Source organism: Myripristis murdjan, chromosome 20 (assembly GCF_902150065.1).
Source record: "Myripristis murdjan chromosome 20, fMyrMur1.1, whole genome shotgun sequence".
Taxonomy (NCBI): domain Eukaryota; kingdom Metazoa; phylum Chordata; class Actinopteri; order Holocentriformes; family Holocentridae; genus Myripristis; species Myripristis murdjan.
The window spans coordinates 460425-482782 of record NC_043999.1 but is presented as its reverse complement, the minus strand read 5'-3'; the positions used below and the strand labels follow the sequence as shown (position 1 = coordinate 482782).

The following is a 22358-nucleotide window of genomic DNA, read 5'->3' as shown; positions in this document are numbered from 1 at the left end:
CCACTCAGCAGCGTTAGAGCCGTCCTATGGCCCCTCCCCCTTGTGATGTCATAACAGAGGATCGCAGCCAATCAGAGACAGGGAATCCGCCGAAGCATGAAACACATTTTAAAAACTCAAAAGCTGAAACGTCGTGTCACATCCAGATTAAACTCCATATTAAACTTCAGACTAAACTCCAGATTAAACTTCAGATTAAACTTCAGATTAAACTTCAGACTAAACTCCAGATTAAACTTCAGACTAAACTCCAGATTAAACTCCAGATTAAATTTCAGATTAAACTTCAGACTAAACTTCAGACTAAACTCCAGATTAAACTCCAGATTAAACTTCAGATTAAACTCCAGATTAAACTTCAGACTAAACTCCAGATTAAACTCCAGATTAAACTTCAGATTAAACTCCAGATTAAACTTCAGATTAAACACACTCTCTCTAACTGCAGTCGCCACAGAGCGACAAAAAGGAAAGAAATTAATCTATAATCATTAATTTATTAGGAGATTAAATTACGAGATGAGATTTAAGAGATCACAAACTGACCACAGAGGGCCACAAACAGGACGAGACCCCCAGAAATAAAACAATAAAATAGAATAAAACAGAATAAAATAGAATAAAATAGAATAAATAAATAGAACTCAGAGTAAAGAGTTTTGCTCTGAGGCTGTTAAAGAAAGACCAACCACTCCTCCTCTTCCTGTGGGAGACGGGAACGACCTGAGGCCACACACACACACACACACACACACACACACACACACACACACACACACACACACACACACACACACACACACACATACACGCATGCACGCATGCACACACACACACACACACACACACACACACACACACACACATTTCAGGTGTTTCATGTTAACAATATACAGACCTCTACTCTGTGTGTGTGTGTGTGTGTGTGTGTGTGTGTGTGTGTGTGTGTGTGTGTGTGTGTGTGTATGTGTGTGTGAGAGAGAGAGATGGAATGTGATCAGCCAGCCTGTTGATGTTGGGATTGACCTCTGCTATCCCCCAACCACACACACACACACACACACACACACACACACACACACACACACACACACACACCTCCCCCCAGCAGTCTGGGTGGTGCTGGTGGGGGTGGGAGGGAGATTGTAAAGGCTAATTAACACACACACCCCTCAGTGTCTCCAGCTGTGTGTGTGTGTGTCTGTGTGTGTGTGTGTGTGTGTGTGTGTGTGTGTGTGTGTGTGTGTGTGTGTGTGTGTGTGTGTGTGTGTGCTGGTGGCAACAGATGTGTGTGTGTGTGTCCACGCTAACCTGCTAAAGCTCAAAACGTCGTCTCGTCTACATGGAAACACCAGGCCAGCGTGTAGAGAGAGAGAGAGAGAGAGTGTGTGTGTGTGTGTATGTGTGTGTGTGTGTGTGTGTGTGTGTGTGTGTGTGAGTGTGTGTGTGTGTGTGTGTGTGTGTGTGTGTGTGTGTGTGTGTGTGTGTGTGTGTGTGTGTGTGTGTGCTGGTGGCAACAGATGTTAGGATGTTAACAGTGTCTGGCCTGAAAATGAACCAAACATGAAATAAACTGAACTGCTGAGCTGAGCTGTGATTGGCTGCAGGCTGAGCTGTGATTGGCTGCAGGCTGAGCTGTGATTGGCTGCAGGCTGAGCTGTGATTGGCTGCAGGCTGAGTGAGGAAGACTCCTCTCCCTCTTCCTCTGTAAAGGTTTCACAGTCTGACCTTTAAGTGAATCATCTGAAGCTTCACTTTGGATTTAAATCGTTTCTTTTCCTTTGACGCTACGTTTTCTGTCTTTGTAAAAAAAAAAAAAAATCATCACTTCTCTCTGCCTGTTTTTTCACCTGAAAGGTGTTTCCATGTGTGTTCGATCAGCTGATGAGCCTCCCGGGCAGCAGGAGCGGGACGTCCCGTGTGAACATGGTGTTTGATTCCCCCTCAGCCTCTTTACTGATTCATTCTTTAGTGTGTTGGAACGTGTGTGTGTCTTTAAATGCAGCGTGGTGCGTTCGTGTGCAATGACAATAAAGGCTGTTTCTATTTCTATTTTTCACATAAATCAAGTGAGTTCAAACGGTCAGCCCTCTGAACAAAACACACCTCATCACACACACACACACACACACACACACACACACACATCTGTACATACACACTGGATTAGTCTCATTTCTTTTCTGAGATTTTCTTATTTTTTCCAATTGATAGAAAAATTTTCAAGAGGCCTGAAAATTATCAAAACAATTAAATTGCTTTAAGATTATATTTAGAATTACTATGTTTGTATATTTATAATTATTATGACATAAAATGACCCAATAAATGTCTCTCTTATTTTCTTAATGCCTTTCCCCTGTTCAGACCTGCTGAGGGGCTTTCAGGACAAAGACAAGAGAAGGAGAGAGTCTCACCTCGGGGCTGAGCGCAGACGCTCAGCGGCAGCAGGAGCAGCAGCAGCAGCCTCATGTCCTCAGGACCGGCCCAAACCGGAACCACACCGGAACCACACCAGAACCAAACTGGAATCCCTCTGGAGGTAAACTGGAATCCCTCTGGAGCTAAACTGGAATCCCTCTGGAGCTAAACTGGAATCCCTCTGGAGGTAAACTGGTACTAAAGTCAAAGTGAGTGTGAGGAGCTCTGAGGCTGGAGCTGCAGCAGCAGAGCAGAGTGTGTGTGTGTGTGAGTGTGTGTGTGTGTGAGAGAGAGAGAGTGTGTGTGAGCGTGAGTGTGTGTGCAGGAATGTGCTGCTCAGCAGACTCTCTCTCTTCATTCATTCAGCTCTGTGGGAGCGGGGGGGAGGGGGAGGGGGAGGGGGGATGGACCGTACCATGTGAGGTGCAGGGGGGAGGGGGGAAGAGGGGGGGGCGGGGGGGTGAAACTTCCTAAAGATGACGGGAAACACTTTGACTGCCAAAGGACATGAAGACATGAAGGTGCAAAACTAAAGCAGATAAATAATAAGAACAATAATCAGTTTCATACAACAACAACAACAACAACAACAACAACAACAACAACAAGAGGAGAAAACAACAAGAGGAGAAAACAACATGCAGGTGATGTGCAGCACAGATTCACACTTTAATTAATAACACATTCATAACACTCTCTGCTCAGGTTTTAGATTTTTACAAACCTGTCTGTCTGTCTGTCTCTCTGTCTCTCTATCTGAGTCGGTGTCTCTCTCTCTCTCTGAGTCAGTGTCTCTCTCTCTCTCTCTCTCTCTCTCTGAGTCGGTGTCTCTCGCTCACTCTTTCATTCAGCTCAGGCTATTGTCTGCTCAGGAGGGGGAGGGGCGCTGAGTGGTGTGTGTGTGTGTGTGTGTGTGTGTGTGTGTGTGTGTGTGTGTGTTGGGTTTAGTCATCACTGATTCATGTCTGTGTGTCTGTGTCTGCTGGTCGATTCAGTTCAGATGAACTTTACTGGCTTGACAGGCGAACGCAGGACTTTCTAACTTCCTCGAGATGTTTGTTCTTTTCTTCAGTTTGACTTGTTGTTGTTGTTGTTGTTGTTGTTGTTGTTGTTGTTGTTGTGACTCTGTGTGCAGCAAATCTTTATCTCCCTATTCGACAGTCACAATCAGAAAAACTTGATTGATCCCAGAGGGGAAACTGGGTCAGCTGCAGCTGCTGAATTATCAAGAGAAGAATTAAATTATAAGAAAACAGAAAGAAAAATGAAACAGGTGCCTTACAGTTTTTAAAAAGTGTGTGCATTATGTATGAGTTGTATCAAAGTACAGTAATCCAGCCACTGGCGTCCCTCAGAGGCCGACAGCAGCAGAGCTCAGGGGAAACACACCGGCAGGGTCTGGCCTGGCGCCCCCTCCTGCTAGGAAGGAGTTACAGCTGCACTCCTTCCTACCAGGAGGGGGCGCCAGGCCGGACCCCAGTGGCCTCACCTGCTGGTTGGCCTCACCTGCTGGGTGGCCTCTGACATCACGGAGCCAAAAGTAACAGATAAATAAACAACATTATGTATGAAGGCACAAAACAAACACTTTCTAAATTTAAAACGATGAAACTGCAACGTGACCTGATCCAAACAGCTGAGCTGTCAGAGTCCGTCCTGTGTCTGCACCGTGGAACAGAGCGGAGAACGTTCCACACAGAACCACAGAACCACAGCGACTCCCCTCTGACTGCACCACATGTTCTCACATGTTCTCACATGAAAACTGAAATTATTTCACCTGTTAAAAATGAATAATGTCAGCAGCAGTGTTTTTTTGTTTTTTTTTTTACCACTCACTGGACACATGGAACATCAGATTATGACTTATATTAACACTTAAATTTATATATATGTGTATATATATATATATATATATGTAACTCAGCATGTGTACTTATCCCACCTATAATGTGTAATACTTTACATATTGCTGAGTTATGTGTATTACTGCAGTATGTTACGACATATTACCTGTCATATTAAATAAAACATACAGAGCTGTCATAACCACATCACTTCACTCCATGAATGATTCATAACAGAGAGCAGAGCTCAGTCTCTCCTCCTGAGCCTGTAACCTGAGTGAACGTCGCCCTCTGCAGGAGCTTTGCTGTACTTACCAGGCTCCCATTCATTTCCTTCATCGCCACAGACAGCTGCATTTTATCAGCAAGACGACATCAGAGGGTGTGTTCTGTCTGTCTCTCTGTCTGTCTGTCTCTCTGTCTCTGTCTGTCTCTCTGTCTGTCTCTCTGTCTGTCTCTGTCTGTCTCTGTCAATTCAATTCAATTAGCTTTAATAATGTTTTGGATCAAGCAAAATATAAGTGGAGAGTAATAAGGTGTACATACACATAAAGGTAATAAAAAAAACTATTTATACACAAATATGTGAAAAATAATTAATAACTCTAATAGTAAAACAATGATATCAGTGATAGTAGCCCATTCAGTGTGTAATGTACAGAGCATATACAGCAGCAGTGTACCATAACACACAGTGAGGTAACAGAGGTGAGGAGGCTGCTGTGTGACGGCCACCTGGAGCTCAGCTGCGCCCCCTGCTGGGAGGAGGCTCTGCCATCTTCTGCTTGGATTTGATGGAGAGATCTTCTCTGGTCCCTGAACGTGGAGACGTGTTGGAGGCAGCGCTGCTGCTTCCTGCGAGCTCTGGGATCAACATGTCATCTACACGCTCAGTGGATGGGCTGCAAGTTGCATGTTGGGTAATTTGAGTGATTAGTATAATGACATAATTAATCGCAAAAAACAGAAATGGCTGTAATGTTGCTTCTAGTTAATTTGGAAAGGTGATCTCAGAGTCTAGATTCAGACTCTAGAGACTCTGAGGTCGCCTTTCTAAACGGACTAAAAGCACAAATACAGCTACTTCCTGGTTTGTGCCGAATTATTAGGCTGCATACATTATGCAAATTATGCTAATGAGGAAATGAGGAAATGAGGAGTTTAGCAGAACATTAAAACCCAGCAGGACAGCTAACGTTACCCTGCTAGCTTCAGCACAGCCAGTGGGTTTTTAAAATTATTTACTCCTTTCCTGTCGTATCATGTGATGCTATCAAATGCTAACATTAGCCAGGAAGTGGCTGAATGCTAACGTTAGCTGTTGTAACTAACAGGTGATCAAATCTGAGCCGACGTCCCTCTGGAGTTTCTCTCTCCATCGTCTCTTCAGTTGTTCCTCAGTCAGGAGGCGGTGGAACCTCAGCAGTTTGTCAGGTTCTCTGTGGTTCCACGCTGAGAAGATGGCCACCGTGTGAACATGGTCTATGAGACCCAGAGTCTCAACAAGATTACCTCCATAAATACAGATTTATTAAAAAAAATAAACAAAAAGCATACACATGATGCCGAGGTTGCTCGCACATTACATGTCTTGTTATTACATTAAGACACATTTATTATTCAAACGTCAGCTGAGGGTGCCGTGCACGCTGTGGCAGCCCTGCAGGACCGGGCCTGCTGCTGGTCCAGTCCACGCAGAGAGGCGGAGCTTCCCGGAGCAGGTGGGGCAGGTACATGAGAACAGGGAGGAACAGCAGAGGTTCAGGTGTGAATCCAGTCGGTTCAGATTCCACTCAGACGGCAGAGCGGAGCAGCAGGATGGCGACGCGGTGAGTGTTATTCCAACACTGATATTCTGATCTGACTGTAAGAGTCTCTGCTTTAACTCTGTTTTAACTATTTGTGTTGATCTAAGCGTTGCCATACATGCTGAGTGTAAAGGGGCTGGGTGCAGTGGAATATCCTGCAGAGGTCTGGAGGTCTCAGCTTCACAGAGGTAATGGATGTAACTGGTGCGATAAACAAAGTGCAGCTCATCGTGCAGCTGTCCTCTGTGGTGTGACGCTCCACCATCGCCTCCCTTGGCCTCCCTGTTTCCTCTGGACCGTCATGTTGTCATCCTGCACAGCATGAAGAAGCTGACAGATGTACTGTACAAAACACAGCTTGCCATCATGAACTCCCTGGCCGCCTTCTCACCGTGGTGCCGCGTGGGCGAGGGCGATCTGCCAGCCAGACGCTGCCGACAGCCTGCAGCCTCACACCGCCACAACAGAAACATTTCCACTGTCGTGCCAAGAGCCCTGCAGCCTGGCCCTGTAACTCGCCCGCCACACACCGCCTCGTCACACGTCCCGCCCACACACACGTCCCGCCCACACACACCAGTGGGAATAACAATAACAACACACAGTACACAGCAGGTAACACAACCAGACTGCTAAGAGCCCAGTTAACTTCAAACAGTCAAACCTTCCAGCATCTAAACACAAGTAGGTTGAGATATATTCAGCTCATGTACTTTGCTAGTTATTACATTAATGTAGTTGTTATATTACCAGCAGCTATGATGTTAATGGTAGGTAAAACATTATTGGCTGCTGAAGCACCTGCGACCGTCTGACCACAGTGGACGCCGCTGACTGGTCCAAGCACCTAAAACACATTTTCAGCGTCAGCTCCACTCCATGTTACTGCTGAGCTGCTGACATCACACCTGCTGAAATGCTCCATGTGTGTAATGCAGAGCTGCAGGGTCCTGGGAGGCTGCAGGGTCCCGGGAGGCTGCAGGGTCCGGGAGGCTGCAGGGTCCTGCAGGGTCCCGGGAGGCTGCAGGGTCCCGGGAGGCTGCAGGGTCCTGCAGGGTCCCGGGAGGCTGCAGGGTCCCGGGAGGCTGCAGGGTCCTGCAGGGTCCCGGGAGGCTGCAGGGTCCCGGGAGGCTGCAGGGTCCTGGGGGGCTGCAGGGTTCTGGGAGGCTGCAGGGTCCCGGGAGGCTGCAGGGTCCTGCAGGGTCCTGGGAGGCTGCAGGAACGACTGAAATTTGACTGGGTTTTATTGCAATGAATGATTTTTTTACCGAAACAGCACATCTCACCTGTGTTCCTTGTGTTCGTTGCACCGCTCTCTCCACCTATGTGCCAAGCCGGGCGCTCCAGCTCGAAAATACCACATGAACAGGTTAAACCTGTTTCAACAGTTTAGCACAGATTCAGCTGCTGAGCGCACAGTTTCTAATAAAACACTTACAGAAATCAGAGCTAACGCACCAGGTGACACACACACACACACACACACACACACACAGATGTTCAGCTTGTTTTTAATGATGACACAGTTGTGGTTTATCATTTATCATCAGGCAGTGTCTGAATATTCCTTCACCAGATTAGCTTCTGATCACAGTTTGGAGATGAGGCTCTGGAGGGTTTGTACACAAGCCCAACAGTTTTTTGTGTGTGTGTGTGTGTGTTTTTTTTTTTTTTTTTTGTAGATGCAAAAATTTGATGCTTGGTCCCTTGGCCGTTGTTTAGCTCATGTAGCGTAGCCTCCATGTATACAGGTAATGCTTTTCATTAAGCTGGTGCGCCACTGGTGTAACTAGGCTACACCAGCATTTGTCTATTTTTTTTTTTTTTTCCTCACTGTGCAGCCATTGTTAATAGAAAAATATTTGACCCTAAAGTCCCTTTTTACACTTGATATAGCTTCATCACATCTGCTAAGCCTCTAGATGACATTTTAATCATCAAAGTTCACAGGAAACAACATTGCTGGCTATTCAGTCTGGCCTTTGGTCCTTGTTAGCTGGGCTAGTTCTCTCTTTAGATTACCTTGTGATGTTTGTTCCTTCTGTTTGTTTTTGTTTGATTGCTTGTGCTTTGTAAAGCGTCCTTGGGTGGTTTGAAAGGCGCTATATAAATCGAAGTTATTATCATTATTATTATTATTATTATTATTATTATTATTATTTATTAAGGCATCAATGGGTTTCCAGAAAAAGGCTCAGCTCTTCCTGTTTTTTCTCGAAAAATTTAAATTTTCTGGCGCTGATTCTCTCAGCTCTTGGTTGTTAGTGGACACATCACACTCGAGTTTGTTGGCACATATAATGTCATTAACAGCAGAGGTTTTGTTCATTAAGTACCTGACATGAAGCAGAGCGTAAACATTAACAGAAAACTACTTTGCCATTGACAGCTGCTAAAAATACCTGCTGTGACATCACTGAGTGGGTGTGGCTAGAGGTGCAACACACCTGATACCCCTTTTCCACCAAAGCAGTTCCAGGGCTGGTTCAGAGCCGGTGCCTGACTTAGCACCGGTTCTTTGTTTATCCACGGCCCAAGCAGGGGCCAAACTGGTTCCAGGCAAGCACCAACTCCGAGCAGGGGCTAAACGGGAGCAAGAGAAAGAACAGATGACGTGGCCCCCCACGTCATTGGTGGGCGGACTTACAGACTCAAACGGGAGCAGCGAACGCTATAAACGTAAAGCTAAACATACTCACCGTTCGTTCCGACCACGAATACGACAGTTGGCCGGCGATAATTGCGTTTTTCGCCTCTGGACCGCAATGTAGGCTTGTAAACACACGAGCAGTATTTGCATCGCTACGGTGGGGCGTCCATGTTTGTTGTTGTGATTCCGAGCGAGCGTCTTGCACACCCATGTGATCACGTTTTACGATGACATCATGACGTGGCTCTGACTTGGCTCCGCTTGGCTGTTGGCCGGTGGAAAAGGAAACCGGTTCTTTGTTGGAACCAGTTAAGCACCGGCTCTAGCACCAGCTCCGAACTAGCACCAGGTGCTTTTTGGTGGAAAAGGGGCATGAGAGTTTCAACCTTCTAGAGGGCAACAGAGAAGATGCTTTCTGCCTTCAGTGGTTTACTCTGTAAAGTGCACATTCCAGCACCTTCAGCTGGAACTGACAGAGTAGATATGACAAAATTTAACAAGCACCATGTCTGCTGTGTCTCCAGTGTCACGGCTTCATCTGTCAGACTGGCTGAAGAGCAGAAGATGAGTGTGTGTGAGGAGGAGGAGGAGGACACAGCCGAGCCTCCAGCCTCCAGCTGTCTGTCTATGAAGAGTGACCGCTCTAGAGCCAGTCTTCCAAACTTCACCACTGAACCAGGACCTTCAGACACAAAGTAAGACGACTCTTGCACTGTAATGTAGCTGATGGGATATGATTACATGTATTCATGAGGCAGAGCTAAATGTGAGGAAGATGAAACGGTAAAAAAATGAAAAAGCCAATATGGAGCTTCATCTGAAATATATATATATATATATGTATATATATATATATATATATATATATATGTTCATCTCAGTCAGAATGTGTCTTCTTCTTTTAGATGACTTCCCACAGGCCTTGAAAACTGCAGTAATCAGGCCACTCTTAAAAAAGAACAATCTAGACACGTCACTAATGAATAACTCTAGACCTATATCTAACCTCCCGTTTTTAAGTAAAATCATTGAGAAATCTGTCTTTCAACAGCTGAGCAATTTCTTAACAACTGTTTTGATATCTTACAGTCAGGATTTTGACCACATCACAGCACTGAAACTGCTCTTGTTAAGGTCTTTAATGATATCCACTTAAACACAGACAGTGCCAGAATTTCAGTCCTAGTTTTATTGGATCTCAGTGCTGCGTTTGACACGGTCGACCACAACATAATACTGGACCAACTGGAAAACTGGGTGGAACTTTCTGGCACAGCACTAAAACTGGTTTGACTCCTACTTAAAAGACAGAGATTATTTTGTGTCTATAGGTAATTACACATCTGAATGGACAAAAATGACATGCGGGGTTCCCCAAGGCTCCATTCTGGGGCCCCTTCTGTTCAACATCTACATGCTCTAATAGCTCAGATTATAGAAAACAACAAAATATGTTACAACAGCTATGCAGATGACACTCAAATCTACATAACCATATCACCAGGGGACTATAATGCCATATAAGCCCTTAGTAAGTGCATTGAACAAATGAACGACTGGATATGTCAGAATGTTCTAATCATGATTTGTGGTTCTACTGAAAGCCAGGGTTTGCAGAACTCGAACTGGTTGACTCTTGATGTACTTTTCATTTTGGGATTCATTTACTGTGCATATGTAATATGTTGTGCATATTGATTACTAGATGTACATATGTATTTATTGTGCATATCTGATTACTAGATGTGCATATGTAAACAACTGAACTGACGTTCTTTAAATGGCCATTCTTATTTCCCTGTACATACACTACTCACAAAAAGTTAGGGATATTTGGCTTTTGGGTGAAATTTATGGAAAATGTAAAAAGTTCACGCTACAGTGATATTATATCATGAAAGTACGACATTTAAGTAGAAGCATACACTGGTGATTTCCTCATCTCAAACAATTTCTTGAAACAAAAGCCAACAACAGTGGTGGATATACCACAACAAAAAATGTCAGTGTCAATAACTTGTCATGTGCCCTTGAGCATCAATTACAGCTTGACAACGACGTCTCATGCTGTTCACAAGTCGACTTATTGTCTGCTGAGGCATGACATCCCACTCTTCTTGAAGGGCGGCCCTCAGGACATTGAGGTTCTGGGGTACAGAGCTCCGAGCCTCTACACGGCGACTCAGCTGATCCCATAGGTTTTCTATGGGATTCAGGTCTGAGAAAGTGCAGGCCACTCCATTTGAGGTACCCCAGTCTCCAGCAGCCGTTCCCTAATGATACGACCTCGATGAGCTGGAGCATCAAACACCTGATGTGAATTTTACCGTTAAACTCCTTGTTAGAGAACAGCAACTTGTGCAAAAAGTACTGAAACATTGAACAGTTGGACATGTGCATTCAAAAGTTTACAGAAGGTCACATTAAGTTCACCTGTAAAGGTTATAATGCATTTTAGGTTCATCCTGAAATTTCACCCGAAAGCCGAATATCCCTAACTTTTTGTGAGTAGTGTATATTGATCTCTTCACTGTACAAATTTTGCACGTTATTGCCTATCATTTATTATTTTCCCAATACATGGTACCATCTAAAGCAAATCTCAGTCTCTTGTCCACTCCCTCCTAGAGTGTGTCCTAGACCTTCTGACCACTAGCCCATTACAATGCCTTAACTGTGTTATACGCCTTAACTGGGTGCCTTAGGAAAGTTTGCCATGGCTGAACTTTTCACGGCTGTCAACAGCCAAGTAGATTACTGCACTTCCTCATTTCTCGCAAGATGGCTGCCGCTGATATGTGCTGCTGAATCTGTTGACCTATCCATCTAAAATCTAAATAATCCTTGGTATTTCCTCAACTGAAAGGTTACCAGAGTTTTTTAGATACTTTGGTCCACTTACTTAAAAAAGTGGAATTTGGGATTGAAATTGGAAAGTGAAGCAAACAAACTACCACAAGACCTACTATCCAAGCCAGGCCTAGGTTTCAGCTGAGGCCAGGCCTAGGTTTCAGCTGGAGCCGCCCAGCTATTCAGGCCAGCTACCTCCACTCCGGCCAGGCCAGCTACCATCCAAGCCAGGCCCAGGTCTCTGGAACAGCCCAGCCATCCAGGCAACCAGACCAGGTACCATCTGGGCCAGCTAACCACCAGCTACCATCTCGGCCAGGCCCAGGCATCCGGAGCATCACAGCTAACCAGACCAGCTAACAAACCCAGCCAGGCCCTTACAGCTGCAAACCACCATCAGGCCACGGTCTGCTGCCCAGGCCTGCTGGACTGTGTGCTGCCTGAAGCCTGGGTCTCGCTGCTGTCTGAGGCCGACCAGGCCCTTAACACACTGTAATCTTCACATCCAACTGCCAGTGGCTGGTGAAGAGGGAATGTCGAACGGAAGAAACAGTACACGGGGCAAAGACATGGCAACCGCAGATGAATTTGTGTGGGAAATCACATATACATTATACAAAAGTAAAAATATCAAAAACAATTGCTCTGTTACACAAAGTAAAGGATTCACTGGATAACAAAGCACTGTACATCTTATATAACACTATGATTGTTCCATATCTGACCTACTGTATTGAAGTATGGGGAAATGCTTGTAAAACATATACTCAGTCAATTTTCATTTTGCAAAAAAGAGCTATAAAAATAATCATTATCCCTTCAGTTAAAATTGTTGAAATTTCATGAATTGGTAGATTATAGTATTCTGCAAATTATGTTTAAAACTCAAAAAAAAAAAATTACCAATGAACATTCAGAAAAGATTTGAAAAAAGAGAAAGCAAGTATAACTTAAAAGGAACAGAGATCTTTAAAAAAACAAGATTCAGGACTAAATTGATGGAACATTGTGTTTCTTTGAAAGGAATCAGTTTATGGAACAATCTGAACAAAGAAATCAAAGAATCCAAATCAAACATTAGATTTAAAAGAACAATTAAAGCCAGTTTGTTAGGGAAATATAATGAAACATGTTAGTTATGTTTGATTGTCATACCCATACCCATTGTAATGAAAGGTATAAATATTTTTTGTTGTTGTTTGAATGGTATTAACCGAATTGTAACTTGAGAACTAAAAAGGAATGTGACTGTCTGGGCTGGCCAGCAGCTATTTTGTTTTATTTCTTGTTTATTTTGTTGTTTTTTTTTTTTAAATTACATTCTTTGTAACTGGATTTCTTGGGATAAAGGGGCAGATTAAATAAGATTATTCTTCTTTCTGCTCCCTTTCATTCAAAATCTGGGAACGTTTGTATTTATATTAAATTGTTTTTTTTTTCTTTTATAAATGAATGAAATAAAGAATAAATAAATAAATAAATTAATTAATTAATTAATACTACATAGACATAATTAGACATTACTACAGTGTTTTCTATTCTTTACATTAAATTAATTTGACACAGTTGCTACATCTGCCTACTATCACCCGAAAAATGTATCAAGAATTAAAGGACTTATGTCTCAGCAGGATCTGGAAAAGTAGTCCATGCATTTATCTTCAGCAGACTGAACTACTGTAACAGTGTCTTTACAGGTGTCCCTGAAAAAATCCATCAGACAGCTGCAGCTGATTCAGAATGCTACTGCTTGAGTCCTCACCAAGACCAAAAAATTGTATCATGTTAGTCCAGTCCTGAGATCCTTACACTGGCTTCCTGTCTGTCAAAGAATTGATTTCAAAATACTGCTGCTTGTTTATAAAGCACTGAATGGTTTAGGGCCAAAATACATTTCTGATCAGCTGCTACGTTATGAATCATCCAGACCTCTCAGGTCGTCTGGGACAGGTCTGCTTTCTGTCCCCAGAGTCAAAACTAAACATGGAGAAGAAGCTTTTAGTTTTTATGCTCCAAATATCTGGAACAAACTCCCAGAAAACTGCAGATCTGCTCCAACTCTCAGCTCTTTCAAATCAAGACTGAAAACGTTTCTATTTGCTACTGCCTTTTATTAAATCACATTTACGGCTTGGATCAATATCTTATACTGCACTGTAACTTTTATTCTCTTGTTTTATCTATTCTATTTGTTTGCATTGTTTTTACATATTGTTTTAATTCCTGTTTTAATGCCTTGAGTTGTTTTTACATTTTGTTTTTAATTTCTGTTTTAATGCTTCTTGCGCTCTTTGAATTGCATTGTGTATGAAATGTGCTATTCAAATAAATTTGCCTTGCCTTGCCTTAAAGTACAGTAAATGAGCTGCGGTTTAATCCAGGCCATCAAGCAACCACATTTGTCAGTGCCATATTTGTTTTACAGATAGTATACATATTAATGGAAAGAAAATGCTTCCTGTTAACATACGTATGCAAATTCACTCTCAGATGCTGCCTTGATTGCAACAAGTGCAATCAATAGCACTGATTAGATTTGGGAAGCAGTATATTGCCATGTCCTTATAGTGATGCCATCCAAAACGGCAGGCAGAATGTGACTTACTGATAATTGGGATACACGCAACTAAGAGTAATAGCAGTACATGATGCATGTACAAAGCTGAATTTTTATTAATGGAAATTAATGGCATGATCCCCACAGTAACATTTATCCCTGATGGTTGACTTGGTGCAGTGCTGATTAATTAATAATGTTTACATTTAGACATACAAATGTGAACACAAACATTATCTACTGTGGCAAAACAATGCTTTGTGATCATGATCATGTGTGATTATGTGAGCAAAATCTTGAAACTTTACAATTTAAAAAATGTTTTTCAGTAATTTTTTTTTTACATTTTTTTATCATTCATTAAGCATTGTCTTCACCTCCACAGAGAGAGGAAGAGGAGCAGTGAGGCTGTGGAGGAGCAGCTGTCCTGCTGTGATTTGTGTCAGGAGGTCCTGAGGGATCCAGTCTCCACCAGCTGTGGACACTGGTTCTGCAGACAGTGCATCACCTCAGACTGGGACCAGTCTGGTTCATCAGGAGACTCTGCCTGTCCCCAGTGTGGAGAAAGATCCACAACAAGACCTGGACTGCAGACACCCAGTCAAACCAGCCCAGTGGACGGCGGTCTGCAGGAGGTTTTAGATGAGCATAAGATCAGTCTGAGGAGGAGATGTGAATTTGTGACAGAAGGAACTGCTGCAGCAGGAAGTGGAACCCCCCTCAACAGGATTTACACTGAGCTCTACATCACACAGGGAAGGAGGGAAGGGGTTAATACCCAACATGAGGTGTGGCAGCTGGAGACAACATCCAAGATGGAGACCCTCCATGACACTCCAATCAGGTGCCAGGACATCTTTAAACCCTTACCTGGCCAAGACACACACATCAGAGTAGTTGTGACGCAGGGCGTTGCTGGCATTGGAAAAACCTTCTCAGTGCAGAAGTTCACTCTGGACTGGGCAGAGGGCTTGGAAAACCAACATGTCAGTCTTGTGGTTCTGCTTTCGTTCCGGGAGCTGAACTTGATCAAAGATGAGCGCTACAGTCTTCTCCAGCTGCTCCGTGTTTTCCATCCAACATTACAGACGGTCACAGCAGAGAAGCTCGCCGTCTGTAAAGTGGTGTTCATCTTTGACGGCCTGGATGAAAGCAGGTTTTTATTGGATTTCCAGAACAATGAGGTCGTGTCTGATGTCACACAGACATCATCAGTAGACGTGCTGTTGACAAACCTCATTAAAGGGAATCTGCTTCCCTCGGCTCTCCTCTGGATAACTTCCAGACCTGCGGCGGCCAATCAGATCCCTCCTACATGTGTCGACAGGATAACAGAAGTGCGAGGGTTCACTGACCTCCAGAAGGAGGAGTACTTCAGGAGGAGATCCGGTGATGAGGAGCTGTGCAGCAGAATCATCTCACACATCAAGGCCTCCAGGAGTCTCCACATCATGTGCCACATCCCAGTCTTCTGCTGGATCACTGCTACAGTTCTGGAGCACATGTTGACTACAGACCAGAGAGGAGAGCTGCCCAAGAGCCTGACTGACATGTACTCACACTTCCTGCTGGTTCAGACACAGAGGAAGAAGCACAAGTACGATGAGAGACATGACAGGAGTCAGCAGGAGCTGATGGAGACTGACAGGGAAGTTCTTCTGAAGCTGGGCAGGCTGGCGTTTGAACATCTGGAGAAAGGCAACCTCATGTTCTACCAAGAAGACCTGGAGGAGTGTGGTCTTGATGTCACAGAGGCCTCGGTGTACTCAGGAGTATGCACAGAGATCTTCAAAACCGAGTGTGTGCTCTTCCAGAGAAAAGTCTACTGCTTTGTTCATCTGAGCATTCAGGAGTTTATCGCTGCAGTCTACATCTTCCACTGCTACACCAACAGGGACATGAAGGTACTGGACACATTCCTAGGAGAAGGCTGGGGTTATTATGATGACAGTGTACGATCCATGGATGTCTTCCTGAAGAGAGTCATGTCTAAAGCCCTGGAAAGTAAAAATGGCCACCTGGACCTCTTTGTCCGCTTCCTTCATGGCCTCTCACTGGAGTTCAACCAGAGGCTCTTAGGAGGCCTGCTGGGTCAGACAGAGAGCAGACCAGAGGACATCCAGAGAGTTACCCACAACCTGAAGGAGATGAATAACTTCAAGTTCTCTCCTGACAGAAGCATCAACATCTTCCACTGTTTGTTGGAGATGAACGACCACTCAGTACATCAGGACATCCAAGAGTTCTTGAAGTCAGAGAACACATCAGAGAAGAAACTCTCTGAGATCCACTGCTCAGCTCTGGCCTACATGCTGCAGATGTCAGAGGAGGTTCTGGATGAGTTGGAGCTGCATAAGTACAACACATCGGTGGAGGGACGACTGAGACTGATCCCAGCTGTGAGGAACTGCAGGAAGGCTCGGTTAGTCCTGATGTGAAAATGATGCAACAGTGTACAGCTGCCTCTGACACAGAACTACAATGCAGATATCTAATATCCCAAAATTACAGACTTCTTCAACTCAGGTTAAAAGGGCTGTTGGTTGAGGGAAAAAGGTTAGCTGGACATAGAGCAACAAAAAGGGCTTTATTTAGGATTTCAGGAAGTTTTATTTAGTATTCCTACTGAATAATTCAAGTTACAGCAACTTGCAACTACTTTAAAAAATTTAATTTTCAGATAACAACAAATTAATTTCACTGTCATCATGTCTTCTTACATTTTATCAACACATGAAAAATCACGTTATGATAACCCTTTAATTACAGACTTTCAGGGTGTGTACTCTCAGAGATTAACTGTGAAGTCCTGGCCTCGGCTCTGAAGTCCAACCCCCATCTGACAGAGCTGGACCTGAGCTACAACGAGCTGCAGGATTCAGGAGTGAAGTTGCTGTCTGCTGGACTGGAGAGTCCAACCTGCAGACTGGAGACTCTCAGGTCAGACTGAAAATTATTAGGTACTGACATGAAATATATGTATATTATTTCAGTATTGCAGTGACTCTTAATTTATAGACATCTGTATATAGATGATATTGTTGTAATCCCCACCATGGGAGCTGGGAGTCAAATCATCAAAGTCATCAAATCATCAAAGCATCTAATACCAATGCCAAAGGTATGCACTGGAACCCAAAGAAATCCTTTGGCATCAGGACGAGACACAAGAGATGCTGCAGTAGTATAAAGAGCAATGAAGTTCGCTAATGAAGGTGGTCATGGTGGATGGTGGGCACGTGAAACACAGGATAGCGCTGGTTACACTACGCCTAATCCCAACCTAACCTTCTAATCCTAGTCCCCCCTCCTAACCTAGACCTGAGTTTGATTCCTGATTCCAGCAACACCTTCTGTGTGTGACTGAGACTGTGCCCAGTTTCTATTTTGTTGCATAAACCATCCCTCTCCCTAACCTTAATCAAGTGTGACTTAAATACACTAGAGACTAACAAGGAAACAAGACACATCTCAGGAAAGGGTTGAGACACAAGACTGGAGAAAACAGGGGACTGGCCAAGGGAAACACTGAAGAGGGAACAGGACAATCAGATACAATGAATCTAACTCACAGTAAGCATAGGAAGTTTGAAAACACAAAAGCCCATGAGAAAACACAAAAAGAACCACAAAACCATGACAGTATCCCCCTCAAGGGACGATCCCTGAGTTCCCACACAATCTCCAGTTGGGGATAGATGGCCATTGCAAGATGGGAGGAGGAGGAGGCCAAAATGGACAGTTCAGGGCAATGGACAGCTGGAGAGCTGATGACCACTGAGGTGCTCAGGTAGGCAGCCAGAGCTCAGGAAGCCAGGGAAGTGATGCTTGGATATATGGCCAAAGCATGGAGAACCAGGATACAGACATGAGGGGTGGAACAAGCCTGGAGGGTGACCAGGGACATGACAGCATGACAGCTCCTGACGGAACCACACTGTAGCCTGACCACAAAGCCAGGCAGCAGTGACTGTGGCTCATCAGCTGTTGCTGCTGCACAGCAGCTTAGACTCGCCACTGTCCAGTGGCCAAAGCTGATGAACTGGTGGGACTAGTGACACAGGAGGCCAAGACTGCAGCAGAATGGCTGTGAGAGGCTGCGATGACTGTAGCTTGGGCCCCAGGGGCTGGGACTAGGACTGTCGCATGGGTAGTAGAAATTAGGACTGGGGCTACCGTTTGGGCTCTGTGAACTGCAACCAGGGCTGCAACATGAGTGAAGGGTACTATGGCTGTTACTCCACCAATGGGACCTGGGATTGGCACCCACTTGAGCACCAGGAACTGATTCCTGAGCTATAACACTGGTTCAGGGATCAAGGACTGGAGCTACCGCTTGGGGGTACAGGGACTGCCGGTGAGGCAACCGGAACAGGGACTGCAGCTTAAGTTCTGGGAACTGGGACTAGAGCCATAACACAGGCTCAAGGAACTAGGACTGAGGCAGCAGCACAGGCTTGAGGAACTGGGACCTGTGTGGCAGCACAGGAAATGGGGGCTGCTGCAACACAGGAAACTAGTTACCTCTGTCATGTGCAGGCAGGTATGTGGACCCAGATGCAGAAGCCGAGGCAGGTTTTAAAGAATTTAATAACTAATGCTAGAAGCTAAGGAACAAAAGGAACACCAGGAGCACAGGCATGACACATGGCAAGTACAATGACTGGACAAAGAGAGGACAGAAAACAAGACATAAATTCAATAGAGCTTAACAAGGAAAAAAGCACACCCGGAGAAGGGGCTGGAACACAACACTGGAGAACACAGAGGACTGTCTGAGGGAAACATTGGGGAGGCATCGGGGCAATTAGGGATAATAAGTCTGAAACTGGGCACATGAGACAGGAGACCAGCACACCAAAAACACAAGGAATCACAGGGAGAAACTGACAGCAAAGTCCAAACTTGAAGTTCAAAAACACAAAAGCCCACAAGAAAAGACAAAAAGAACCACAAAACCATCACATCCCTAACCTTAACCAAGTGGTTTTGTTGTCTGAATGTAACCATGTGACACTGACACAAGATAAAGCAAGAAAGTTTGATGCATCTCATCGTGATATCAAAGGCTGCCCTTGACATCAGATGCAAAAGGGGGGTGGCCAAGCTGTGGTATTTGACAACCTGGGAATGAGAATGTGTTATCCACACTGACTACCTCAGGGGTCACCGACCCAGTCCTCAAGGACCCCCTGTCCTGCAGGTAGATCTGCTTCAGCCAATCAGCATGAAGCCCTTAAATGGATCAGGTGTGCAAGAGCAGAGTTGAAACAAAAACCTGCAGGACAGGGGTTCCTTGAGGACTGGGTTGGTGACCCCTGGACTAGCTCACTGGTGAAAACTGTTCACTAATATAATACTAAAGCCATTTTTGGCTTACTTATAAGCTCAGTCTGTACTTGTTTATTCAAGCAGCAGCATGTTGTTATCAATATTAACAAGAGGTGTTTTTTCTTATAAATATTTTTTACTTGGAGTTGAGCATGACTCTTTATAAAACAATATGTATTTAAATCTTCCATAGCTCTGATCACATGGCTACAAGCACATCAGGTTTTCTCTTATGAAATATTTTAATTTGAAGCTACATTATTTATTCATGGTTTAGACTGAGTCACTGCAGCTTGTCAGAGAGCAGCTGTGCTTCTCTGGCCTCGGCTCTGAGGTCCAACCCCCATCTGACAGAGCTGGACCTGAGTGAGAACCAGCTGCAGGATTCAGGAGTGCAGCTGCTGTCTGCTGGACTGGAGAGTCCAAACAGCAAACTGGAGACTCTGAGGTCAGACTGCACTTTAAAACATATTTAACCCTGTGTTCTGGTGTTTTTATTATTACTTCAGTTTCTAGTGTTTAATTTCTAAAATGTTTCACTGATTTTTAAACAAAGATGAATTTAGTTAAAATGAACAGACAAAACAAAATGTCAGTGATAAAGTTGCATGTGTTCTTTTGTCAGACTGGGCCTTTATATTTTACAGGCCTATCTGCTGTCTGCTGCCATATTTTCCAAAAGTCATTTCAGTGCTGAATAAAAAAAAAAACTGGACGCTGCTGCCCGAAGGCAACATTTCATCAGAATAAACATTAAAACAGCTGAGAACTGAAATGGACTTTTAATCATGAGGGCGTTTCAAAAAGTTAATGTAAATTTATATCCATGAAATTCAAACATCTGTAATATGTAAAAGTTGTTAGGCTGAACCAATATGCCTGCAAGTGTTTTTCCACAAATAAAGATATACCAGAAAACATATAGATTGATTCAATAAACAGCTTGATTTTAAAAGTGCATATGTTCTTGGCAGCTATTCCATCAATCTGAATCAAATTCTGCGTTAAATCTGGATTCTTTCCTGTGAAACTTAAATCTGGAAGTAATGTCTCCATCAAAAGTATCCATTCTAAATGTTAACTAACTTCTTTATTTTAAACTACTTGGCATTCAGGGCCCAAACTGCAGATTTATTCATATGGTTAGTTAAAGAATGTGTTCAATGAAAACCCTTCTGAGACAAACGTCAGTGTGACAGTCCATCTGATTTAAGATGAAATGACCCCATAAGGCTGATCTAATGCTGATCCACACTAAGAAAATGGTGAAGTCCTCTGACTGTGGCAGAGCAGTCAGCAGTGTTGAGCTACAGATGGAAAACCTGATCAGATCAAACTGCATTATTCAGCACTGGATTGGTGAGAGCAGGGTTTCTGTCCAGGAATATTTTAATTTGAAGCTAAACATTTTCATCTTTGTTCAGGTTGAGGTTCTGCAGGTTGTCAGAGAACAGCTGTGCTTCTCTGGCCTCGGCTCTGAAGTCCAACCCCCATCTGACAGAGCTGGACCTGAGTGACAACAAGCTGCAGGATTCAGGAGTGAAGCTGCTGTCTGCTGGACTGGAGAGTCCAAACTGCAGACTGAAGACTCTGAGGTAGAGAATCTCTTTTCCCTGTGTGAAGCTCTACTTGAACAGCAGCAGTGGTTTGTTAAAAGGCTTCTTTCTCTGCAGGCTGACAGACTGTCAGGTCACAGATGAAGGCTGTGCTTCTCTGGCCTCGGCTCTGAAGTCCAACCCCCATCTGACAGAGCTGGACCTGAGCTACAACGAGTTGCAAGATTCAGGAGTGAAGCTGCTGTCTGATCTGGTGGAGAGTCCAAACTGCAGCCTGAAGACTCTGAGGTCAGTAGAGGGGTGGAGTCGGTCCATGTTGATCAGCTTCATTGGTTGGTCTCAGTTAGCCATGGTTCTTGTGCTGGACACAGTTAGTACCAAACCAAAGATTCAGCATTTAAACAAAGAAGCAATACAAGTACTTTACTCTCAGGACCAGGACTTACTGAATTTCATTTTTACTTGGTTCTCAAATCTATCCATGTGGTTTTCTGCCAAGCAGCAGTTGAAAGGGAGAAAATCCTGTGGGCACCTCCCGCACTTCAAACAACAGATGGTCTAGCCACCTATCCTAATTGTGGCTGTTGTGTATGAACTTACAGATCATGGAATTCAAGGTTTTATTTAGGCTGTCAGCGAGGCCATGGGTCGGTGGGTGATAAACACTCGTCTGAATCTATTTGATGCCTGATAATCTGTACAGTTCACATAGTGTTCATGACATGAACAAGGTGCCTTGGTCAGTTACAATCTCTTTTGGGATTCCAACTTTGGAGATTATGAGGTCCATGCTAGTGCGTTCAAATGGAGTCTCAGTTAATGGTAATGGGCTCAGAGGTGCTCTAGGGATAGTTGGTGGGTTAACCATTTGCCATTCAGTGCATGAGGCAAACCAGCAGTGCACATCTTCTTGAATGCCAGGCAAATAGAATTGGGCCACTATCCGGTCTAGTGCTTTGATTTGTTATACCCCATGTGACCAGCCATTGGGTTGTAATGAGGCACCTGGAAAACCACCATGGTTCTTTTTGGCACCAACAGCTGGTTGATTATTCTCCAGTTTGAGTGTCATGACTCACTCTGTACAGCCTGTCTCCAAGCAGTGAAAAGTCTGGATCTGTCTGCACTGCATCAGGGTGTACCCAATGATCAGCTTTTATCACTTGGTCAAAGTATCATCACGAGACTGCTCGAGTGGAAAATCTTCCATGGAGGGAAATTCAGGAGCTTGCAAGGCCTCCTGTGAATGGTGCTTCTGACTCCCCTCCCATCTGCAGGTCACAAACTCCCATCACCACTGAGCACAGCACACATACCACATGTCCCTAACAGTTGTGA

At 44.3% G+C, this 22358-nt stretch overlaps 2 protein-coding genes across 2 annotated transcripts in view; one reads left to right on the top strand and one right to left on the bottom strand.

The window, feature by feature from the left end:
* The window catches only part of lama1 (laminin, alpha 1), a 43730-nt gene extending 41258 nt beyond the window's left edge, over positions 1-2472 (bottom strand). Inside the window, exon 1 of the mRNA XM_030079883.1 lies at positions 2418-2472. Coding sequence (XP_029935743.1) covers positions 2418-2472 — 55 coding nt within the window. The remainder of the gene's footprint in view (positions 1-2417) is intronic.
* Positions 2473-6066: 3594 nt separating this feature from the next.
* Positions 6067-21102, top strand: LOC115378731 (NLR family CARD domain-containing protein 3-like). The gene is made up of 6 exons (XM_030079195.1): positions 6067-6097; positions 9251-9421; positions 14519-16555; positions 16903-17073; positions 19742-19912; positions 20889-21102. The coding sequence occupies exons 1-6, from the start codon at positions 6087-6089 to the stop codon at positions 21061-21063; spliced, it is 2736 nt and encodes a 911-aa protein (XP_029935055.1). The 5' UTR covers positions 6067-6086; the 3' UTR covers positions 21064-21102.
* The last annotated feature ends 1256 nt before the right edge of the window (positions 21103-22358 follow it).

Excerpts from the sequence above, each read along its gene's own strand:
- LOC115378731 (XM_030079195.1), top strand. Across the intron at positions 16,556-16,902 it reads AGGAACTGCAGGAAGGCTCG|ACTTTCAGGGTGTGTACTCT; the intron begins GTTAGTCCTGAT and ends CTTTAATTACAG. Across the intron at positions 19,913-20,888 it reads AGCAAACTGGAGACTCTGAG|GTTGAGGTTCTGCAGGTTGT; the intron begins GTCAGACTGCAC and ends ATCTTTGTTCAG.